Source organism: Sinocyclocheilus rhinocerous, unplaced genomic scaffold (assembly GCF_001515625.1).
Source record: "Sinocyclocheilus rhinocerous isolate Xijiao unplaced genomic scaffold, SAMN03320098_v1.1 scaffold28, whole genome shotgun sequence".
Classification (NCBI taxonomy): domain Eukaryota; kingdom Metazoa; phylum Chordata; class Actinopteri; order Cypriniformes; family Cyprinidae; genus Sinocyclocheilus; species Sinocyclocheilus rhinocerous.
The window spans coordinates 2,790,610-2,800,752 of record NW_015652416.1 but is presented as its reverse complement, the minus strand read 5'-3'; the positions used below and the strand labels follow the sequence as shown (position 1 = coordinate 2,800,752).

Sequence of the window (10,143 nt, the reverse complement as noted above, 5' to 3'; positions counted from 1 at the left end):
ATATATATATATATACTGTATATACATACATTTAATAGTTCTTAGTAATGATATTTATTTTATTTCTTATTTTTATTTTATTATATGAATATTATATTTTATATAAATGTATTAATTATAACCTTTTTATTTTCTTTATTTGCAGTGTCTTTGTTTCTTCAACTCATTTGCAATCTGACGCTTAAATTTATTGTTTTCTTATCTTCCTGTCCACTGCTTTCCATTATAACTTGCCTCCTCTAATAAGCTTTTTTCTGTCTATTTCTCTTTGTTTTTCTTCAGACTTCCACTCCTTCTGTTTCTCCTCGCTTTCTAACATCAGGGAACTGGGATGTAACCTCACTGTGCGCCCTTGACGAGGAGAACGATAAAATGTATGACAGATCGAATTTGATGAGCAAACCGTTTCATCTCGAAAGCCTCAAGACTGTGTCGTAAAGCATCTCATAGTCAACCCAACTACCTAATATGAGTAGCCTAGCTAATTATTGAATTTTTTACGCCTAGCGATCCTATTTAACCCACCGAATCAGCAAAGATGGCACTTAATTAAAATGAATACAGTAATTTAATGTTGAAATGGCTGTAATGACTGTTATTTTCTCTCCGGCTTTGTTCTCTAATTGCAACCGCATAAAACAAACCCTCTTGAATAACCATCTCCGAAGTCATAGCTTTACAGAATTTTTTTTCTCATCTTTCCAAAGCATGAATATTTATAAGTAGTAAGATCTATAGCTCAAATCAAAGTTTAGGCCCGCAAATCAATGACTTACAATTAATCTGGTACTGACAGAAATGAATGCACGTCACTGACTTCCCTACTTTTCATGTGTAACCGCTACAAACCTACTTAGTATGCAGGTCGTATGTGGAAGTAGACTCTATTATAAGAGGATAAATGACTGTCTACAAATAGTAACTCAAAAAGCTTTTCAGATTTTCCTAATGTGTCTTTCCCCTGCAGCTATTTTCTGAGTACGGAGGAGTCGCGGCAGAGCAGACACTTATACAGGTGGGTCCTCTCCCAAACCGATACGTCTTATAAGCTGTAATTGAGTATTTTATCATCACTGTCTAGGAATTCTGCGCCTCTCATGCCGTGCTGTGCATTTGCATCTAAATCAATCTGACAGCGTTTGCTCACCCTGTTGTGTTGTATTTCATTTTCTCGATATGTTGATTATTACATGTTGATATTCTGCATCCGCATTGACATTCCAGTTTCTGAGTACGTATGTTCATTGACGACTTGTGTTGTAATAAATTAAATCTTTCCAGTCTACGTCTGAGATGTGTTTCAGGGACATTTGTGAAAAGCCAATAGACTTTTTTCCCCTCTAGTGAGCTCCAGGCAAGAAGCCCAGCTAATTCATTTAGCAGGAACAGCAGCTTAGGAGAGAGAGAAAGTCAGAGGCAGAGAGAGATAGAGAAGGGTGAAAGGGAGTCGGGCAGAGGGGGAGGTGCTGCGCCTCACAACGATTTAAAGGGTGTTCTCTAACCTTTGATTAATGCTTCAAGACTCTCACTTGCTCTCTGTGGGCCACAAGTTCTCATAGATTTTTTATTGCGACTATCCGAGCAATATGGTGAAAGTGCAAAGGTCCAGCATTGGGCTTAACGAAAGTGGATAATGGAAAACCAGATCAGCACGTGTGTGTGTGTGTGTGTATGTGTGTGTGTGTGTATTGGAATTTATAGGGACAGTTCAGCCAAAATTGTATACTATTGTTTATTTATTTAAATAAGTTAATTTTTATTAATCAAGGATGCATTCATTTGATCAACGTGACAGTAAAGGCATTTATAATGTTACTTATGACTGACTTTCATAACTTTTTCTCATGTCTTTCTGACTTTCTTCTGTGAAATGCAAAATGAGAAATTTCAATGTTCATGCTGCTTTTTTAGACAGTGGGCTGTCAAGAGTTTAGTTTTAAGCTTAGACGTTAAATCTCATTTTGACAATCCTGATCACTATATGTGGTCAAAAGAAGGTCAGATAGGTTTGGAAAGAAAAAGAAAAAGGGTGGATTTAAAGTTTGATTGCATCAGCATTGATGATGAATTGTGTAATAATGAAATGCTTGCTTGTTGCCTAGCGTGGAGCTCGGAGGAGTGTTTCATCGCCAGTGTCTGACATGCAACCTGTTTGAGCGATGCAGCTTCTTTAAAGCAGACTTCAGTCCCAATCAGACATACTTTACCCTCTATTGCTTGGGTAAGATCACACTGAATCTCATGCACAAATGCAGACATACTTAGGCTGATGAAAAAAGACATTCTCATATCTGTCAAAAAAGATGTTTCTCATCTCTGTCATACTTTTGCAGGCCCAGGTGTCCCAAAGGTAACCATTCACAGCACAAGTGACCCTTCCAGTAAGTAGAATTACAATTTTTCTTATTTCAAGCTGTTATGTAGTCAGCCGTTTGTGGCTGTATAACAGAAAAAAAAGATTTTAATTGCTAATACAATTGGGTCAAAAAATAACTTTTTTTATTTAAATGCATCCTAGTGAACATAGTTATAGTTTGCTGTATTAAGCATTTATAAAATATGACTTTTATTATTGTTCATACTTAAAGGCACAATATGTAATTTTCGCCGCTAGAGGGCGCGTATTCAAAATAAGCAAAGAGGTAAAGGTGTAGTTTGATGACGCCGTGACTGAGTGTGGAATCATGGGAGTTGTCGTCTTCATCCCCACAGCCGATGCAATCCGACGGGACTCGGGCAGAAATCATGTTCATGGATGAGCTAATGATTTATTAACGTAGTAGAATGAAGCAGGGTGAGGCTGAAAGCCGTCGAAGCGAACATATTAAAGCGTCTTTGGTTTTTCCATGTTTTCTACAAAACAAAACCGGAAATTGAGGGGTTATGACGTCATTGGCAGGCGACACAATGACACTATGGACACGGTCCGTGTCACTAGTTAAAATTGCTTATTTCTCTGGATTTAAACATTCTTCTAAACATTTGGGATAATGTAAGTACACAAGTCAGCAAAATATATAACACTGTTCTAGTGGTTTTTGGATATTTTAATAAAAAAATCTTACATATTGTGCCTTTAAGATTATGAGATTGTTTGAATTCCTAAAACTGTGTAATTCGTCCTAGAAGTTTCTACTGTAATTTCTTGTTCATAAAAAAAAAATTTTTTTTAAATTCAACACAGCTATTTTCAACAGTTATATTGATAAATGTTTCTTGAGCACCAAATCAGCATATTAGAACGATTTGTGAAGGGTCATATGTGACACTGAAGACTGGAGTAATGATTCTGAAAATTCAGCTTTGCATAACGGGAACAAATTACATTTCAAAATATACTAAAATAGAAAATAGTTCTTTTAAATTGTAATAATATTTCACAATATTACTGTTCTTACTGTATTTTTGATCAAATAATTGCAGCCTTGGTGAGCATAAGAAACTTCTTTAAATTAAAAGATCATACCGACCCTAAACTTTTGAACTGTAGTACATACATTGAAGGAGGGAACCATATCTAAAGACTAGAATATCATAGAGGACCACCTATAAACTACCTAGAACACCTTAATGATCACATAGCAACATCCAAGCACTACTTTATTCACTTAACTTTAATTGCCCATATGATTCTGAGAAAAAATAGAATATATTTTAGAATGAAAGCACCCCAGTGAGTATTTTCAGTTTGTTGTAGTAAGAGTGTTCTCTAAAACATTAAAAAAAATGCTTCAAGGTATCCTCTTGAATTTTATTATCTTGCTAGATTCATTATTTCACAGTGTTAATATTTAAATACTCCAATGTGGTGAACTGTTCTGGTTTTATGCCAAAAATTGAGTAAGTCTGCGTTCTGCTCTTGCAGGATACACAGTGGTGGAAGACAACAGCCTCCTCGCTATGTCTCTTGAAACCAAGAGGCTCTCGGAGACGGTTTTCCAGACGCTTTCTTCTGACAACAGCGGTAAAACAATTTCTTAAGTAACTGATTACATTCCTCCTTTCAGCATAAACTGATTTCAACCTTTTACAAAGCCAACTAGATTTAAGAATCAATCAGATAATTGTTTCTTTCTGGTTTTGCTAATTGTTTCCTCACAGCTGTACCATTAGTGGTGCCTTTGGGGGAAGCCTATTGCAGCATGTGTATTTTTGCTTGTCCACACATGCAAACCTTCCCTTACACGTCACACATCTGTGTATATAAATTGCACATGTACTGTATCAGGTCCCTTGACTGTGTTTGTTTGTGCGTGTGTGTGTGTTACTGAGAGTTTGTTAAAAACCAGCAGTCTCATGGGAGCTCATTTACCAGTGGTTAGAATATTGATGAGATGGTACCCAGACTTCCTTGCAGTATAATACAGTAGAAACAGCTGTTTGTTCTGTTTTAACTGCCTTTGCGAATAATTACAGACCTAGATCTGAAGATGTCCCTGCCTCCTGGGTATGAGGGAAACCTACACTCTCTCCTTATTATCATGTAAGTGTCTCCCCTCACAGTATAATACTGTTAGTAAGGCAGCATTGTATTGTATGGAAGCCCATTTCTGCATTAGAGTAAAAATGAGACAGGTAATTATGAGATAAAATGTATATAAAAGGCCACATTGTGTGAGACACTACTATTCAAAAGTTTTATAACTTAAGCTTAAGCTTATCAAGGCTGCTTTTATTTGATCAAAAATGCAGTAAAACATTGTAAAATGTTATTAAAACGGTTCTGTTCGAATATAACTGTTTCTATTTGAATATATTTTAAATGTAACTGTTTCTATTTAAATATATTTTAAAATGTAGTTTATCTTCATTGTCACATGATCCTGCAGAAATCATTCTAATTTGCTGATTTGCTGCTCAAGAAACATTTCTTCTTAACAATGTTGACAACACTTGTGCTGTTTGATATTTTTGTGGGAACATTTGACATTTTTTCAGGATTCTTTGATGACTTTTGCTGCTCAAGAAACATTTCTTCTTAACAATGTTGACAACACTTGATATTTTTGTGGGAACATTTGACATTTTTTCAGGATTCTTTGATGACCAGAAAGTTTAAAAGAACAGCGTTTATTTGAAATAGAAATCTTTTGTAATGGCATAAATAATCATAATAATAATAACTGTGAGGTTGCAGCATTAGAAGGTCACGTGACAAGGATGTAGCATGGTGAACTGATGCCCACTGCTTAACTTACTAATTTTTTAAATAGTAGGCTGTATATACTATAGTAATAAGCCAGTGTTGCATTAAGATGCGTGCTGAGTGTCCTGACGGTGACAGATCAGCACAGCATTTCACATGTACACCAAACCAAAGCCTAAAACTTACGCTTGCCTAAAACTTATTTTCCTGCCTTGCACACACAGACCACAGGGTGAGCACCCCCTGCTGGCCTTACTAACAGCACCAGGTTTTCCCAGGAGGTCTCCCATCCAGGTACTGACCAGGCTCAACCCTGCTTAGCTTCAGTGGGCAACCAGTCTTGGGCTACAGGGTGATATGATTTATTAATAATCTTAATAAATCATAATAAAAAGCAAAAATGCCAAAATAGAAATCTAAAAAAAAAAGTATGAATGTCTTTCAAAAATAAATAAATAAACAATAAATAAATACAAATCTTACTGACCCCAACTTTTGAATGGTAGTGTATAAAGTCACACTGAGATATAAAAGTTGCAGTTGTATGATTTAAATTTGTGAGCTATAACGTAACAAATGTGAGCAATAAATTAGCGACCATTTCAAATTTTGAGATTTGTAAAGTCACAATTATGAGAAGTTGCAGAAACCTTTTTGTTTATTCTGAGGTAGATAGGAGCTTCCAGAGTAATGACATTTCTTAAACATTATTATGCTTTTTCTAAACCATAATAACCATAACTCAGCTCCTCTTAATGACACATATTTGCATACTGAATTGTGATTGGTGTCTTTCTTGCATGTATAAAACTTACATTCTGTATCCCACAATGCAATGCACTTTCCAAAGTGATTGATAAACCAGAAGTAATATTAGTTATGACATTTAACATCTCTTTTTTACTTATTATTTGATTCAACTTTTACATTTTACACAAAATCGAAATAAGAATGCAAAAATAAAAAATTAAACCGACACTTGCTGAATCAGTGCAGCATTAGAAGGTCACGTGACAAGGATGTAGCATGGTGAACTGGAGTTCAACGTCTGATTGGATGAGTCACATTTGAATAAATAGCTGATTTATGCAAGTTGGAAACTGTAAACGGCCTACAGTTAGGCTAATAAGTGCAGCTGTATCCACCCACTTTTTCCCATGGTGTTGGTTGTGGAAGTATTTTTTTCTCATTAATTTTTTCCATAGGGATTTTTAAAAAAAGTCTTCATTAATGCGTTATAAGTCATGAACCAAACCAACCAGCTACGAGGTGAATCACAACATTACAAACTTTTATTTGAAGCAGAAGAATATTTGAAATTGGACAAAAAGACAAAGGTACAAAACTGTGCATTTAATGGCATTAATGAGCTTTAATATGTGATTTTGGTGGAACTTTGTTCACAGCAACATGGGTAATGTAGTTTTTCATCGGTAATTCCACTGTTAAACACAATTCTTTAAAATATAAATTGAAATAATGTGAACTGAATGATGTAACAAAAGCATATACCATTAAATAACAACCTCAGAACTTTGTTTATTGTTTATTGAACAATGGTGTCTAAAAACCACCTAAAGTTTTGCATTAAATAGATTTTTACAGTGGTTAAGGAGGGTTTATGCATTGCATAGTTTCAAATAACAACTTAAAAGTAGTCAAATGGATTTAATGCTCTGGCTCTTGTGGCCTATCCCTTTTATACACATCTTCTTAGCAAACGAATCCCTTTGTAGACTTGCATCATATTCTCACTTAGGATATGTACTTTGAATTTAGTCTTCAGTTGCAGAGCTCTGACATCAGCTTTCTTTTGTCCTCACAGGGATTCGGTGGCTATTTAGGTTTGAAGATGTTGACGGCAACCGATCAGATGTTCAAATGTGCCGCTGTCATGGCTCCCATCACAGACTTCAAGCTCTATAGTGAGTTCCAGCTCCATACACAATGGCAGAACAATATTTTTGGACATTCTTTGAAGTACATTCTATGAAGTGCCTTGGAGTGCGTCAGAATACCATGGTATGTGATATGGTAATCATTCAGTCCCATGGTATATATCAAAGTATCCTGGTACTACTTTTTTTGTAAGCGTATCCATGTGATAAATGGTGTAATCTGCAGTGCACTACAGCTTCTTTTCACATTTATGTGAAAAAAAAAGGATTTAACTTTGTTTTTCAGGTGCTGCTTTCTCAGAGAGATATCTAGGCCTTCCAGCTAAAGAGGAGCATTCGTACACGGTAGACCTTTTGCATCAACCTTTTCATTCATTATCAAGCATTAAGTTACAGAATTGTTTTTTTTACTCCTCAGGGTAAAAATAGCTATAATGTAAAATAAATCACATTGTGACAGTTACAGATACAAGACACAAATGCACATTTGTATCACAGTTACAATATTAAATATAAAGTTACAACTTTGAGATTTAAAGTCATATTGTAATAAAGTTAGTTATGAGAAACAAAGTCACAATTGTGACATATAAAGTCAAATTGTAACATTATACATTGTAACAGAGTTACAAGAAACAAAGTCACAGTTGTGAGTCACATTGTAACATGTTACATTGTTACACTTACAAGAAAGAAAAGTCAGTTGTGAAATATAAGGTTAAATTGTGACAAAGTGTAACTGTTAAAGTTACAAGAAACAAATTTACAATTTTGAAATTTAAAGTCATTGTGACGTTACCTTGTGACAAAGTTCCAGTTACAAGAAACAGATATAAAGTCACATTGTGACAAAATTAGTTACAAGAGATAAATTCACAATTGTGAGATGGAAAGTTACATTGTAACAAAGTTCAGTGAAGAGACAAAGTCACACTTGTGAGATATAAAGCCACATTGTGATATTTAAAGTTATAGTTGTGAGAAAGTCATATTGTCACAAAGTTATGAGAAACAAAGTCACAGTTGTGAAATTTAAAGTTACGTTGTGACAAAGTTACACTTTTTAACAGACACAGTTATGAGATTTTAAGTCATATTTGACATTTAAAGTTACAGTTATGAGAAACAAAGCCATTATTGGATAAAAGTTCACATTTGGGAGAAATGAAATGGCATTTATGAGAAACAAATTTGCAACTACCTTTGTGTTTTACATTTTGAAACAATCTTCTGTATTATGTGACTGAGATGCCAATATGTTGTTTTTTTTGCAGGCTGCATCTTTGTTGGATGACATTCACAAGCTAAAAGATGAAAACTTCCTCCTCATACACGGGACTGCAGATGGTTAGTTTCATTATTATAAATCCTTCACATGCATCATTTGTGGATTTCCAGTCATGTTTTACTTTGGTGTGTTTAGCACGGGTACATTTCCAACACAGCGCTGAGTTGTTGAGTCGTCTGGTGAAGGTAGAGGCCAACTACACCCTTCAGCTGTACCCAGATGAAGGTCACTCCTTAAGAGAAGAGCGGAGCAACCAACACCTGCACCGTACACTCCTTCACTACTTCCAAAACTGCCTCAAATACGACCCCTTCCTCAACATAGAGGAGGAAGAGGAGGACGACGAAGAGGAAGAATGATCTCTTCCACTGTGTCCGCTCTCGGTCCTCAGAGGTGCCCAGTACTGGTGTCTAACTTCAGGATGCGTTATTTCACCAAAGGAAAAAATGAGCAAAATGGAGATCAAGAGGACCAAATTCACCAGCTATTTTGACTCAATTTTGGGATTTTTTTTTTTTTTTTTCAGACTGCAACCGTCAATGTTTCCTGAGCGTCCAGGAAGATGAAATACAACTGCTCTGGTTCATACAGTTTTCAAGGAAATCACGCACAGTATAATGTCTAAAGGACCCCATGCAATCAACATCTTAAGTCAGTTTATGTGTAAAATGGGTAAAAGATGCATGTTGATCAGTCTTGATATTGCAGCGCCACCCTGTGTTCAAAGATGGGAAAAATACCAGTGGTTTACAGATTCAGTGTTGTTATTGTTTACTAAAACTATTTTAAAAAATGTGTTAATTGAATTAAAATAAAATATAAATATTAGGCTGCATAAAAAAACGTAAAAACTTGAATGAAAATTAGAAACGTTGCCTTGGCTACTAACGGAAATAATAATAAAAGTTGAAGTTTTAAAATTACTAAAAAATTTACTAAAAATAAATTAAAGCTAAAAAGAAATATTTAAAAATGTCAAAAGCACATAAAATTACTCAAACTACTAAACTAAAATGAAAACGAAAACAACATATAAAAATTAAAAGCTAATTTAAAATATTAATAAATGCCATAGTAGTATATAAATAATATTAAATAACACTGAAACTGATGCTGATATCTAGAAATAAGAGTGGATAATATAATGCTGCAGAGATATGGAACACAAATGAGATTGCTGACATGAAATGAATGCCTATTTTACACAATATTTATTTAAAATTCACAAAACAATGGAAACTGTTTCTTATTCAATGACTGCAAACCGAACTAGCACATCTGTTAATCAGCCTTATGGACATTGTTATTGGCTGATAATCTCAACAAGACCAGAGATCTGATCTATCACTAGCCTATACTGTTGAAGTTTTGATTGAATGTAAACTGCAAAATGTAATTTGAACCTGGTTCTTTATATGCATGACAAACCGGCTGCATGGTTCTGTATATTCTGATTCTTTCATAATCTCTGTGCCAAACACAATAGTAAGTTGTGAAAAAAAGTAGAATTTGCATACAGTGTGTTAACCCAAAGCACGCAGTGTGCACATACAGCAAGTTTTGAACATCTCCAAAGTATACTGCAAGAGTACAAAATCAATGACTCACACTGCATGCTGCTGTTTACAGAAGCCTCATAAGGTCTCAAGCATACATCATATCTCTTTATAAACATCGAGCCCTGCTGTGCGCAGTTTCACACAGAGAGTAACTATTTTAAATGACAGGCGAACACAATTTTTTTCCGTTGCCATTGTCATGCATATGCAAATTTCATGTTTACAGATCAAACGTGCCAAATACTCTGTGAC

The 10,143-nt window shown here is 35.0% G+C and overlaps 1 protein-coding gene across 1 annotated transcript in view; it reads left to right on the top strand.

Annotated features, from left to right (window-relative positions):
- Positions 1-9,119, top strand: part of LOC107714932 (inactive dipeptidyl peptidase 10-like) — a 61,466-nt gene extending 52,347 nt beyond the window's left edge. The window contains exons 14-23 of the mRNA XM_016520931.1: positions 283-374; positions 968-1,015; positions 2,103-2,221; positions 2,334-2,381; positions 3,866-3,964; positions 4,417-4,483; positions 6,926-7,071; positions 7,331-7,389; positions 8,319-8,391; positions 8,468-9,119. Of these exons, the coding sequence (XP_016376417.1) occupies positions 283-374; positions 968-1,015; positions 2,103-2,221; positions 2,334-2,381; positions 3,866-3,964; positions 4,417-4,483; positions 6,926-7,071; positions 7,331-7,389; positions 8,319-8,391; positions 8,468-8,691 (975 nt within the window). The 3' untranslated portion in view covers positions 8,692-9,119. The remainder of the gene's footprint in view (positions 1-282; positions 375-967; positions 1,016-2,102; positions 2,222-2,333; positions 2,382-3,865; positions 3,965-4,416; positions 4,484-6,925; positions 7,072-7,330; positions 7,390-8,318; positions 8,392-8,467) is intronic.
- The last annotated feature ends 1,024 nt before the right edge of the window (positions 9,120-10,143 follow it).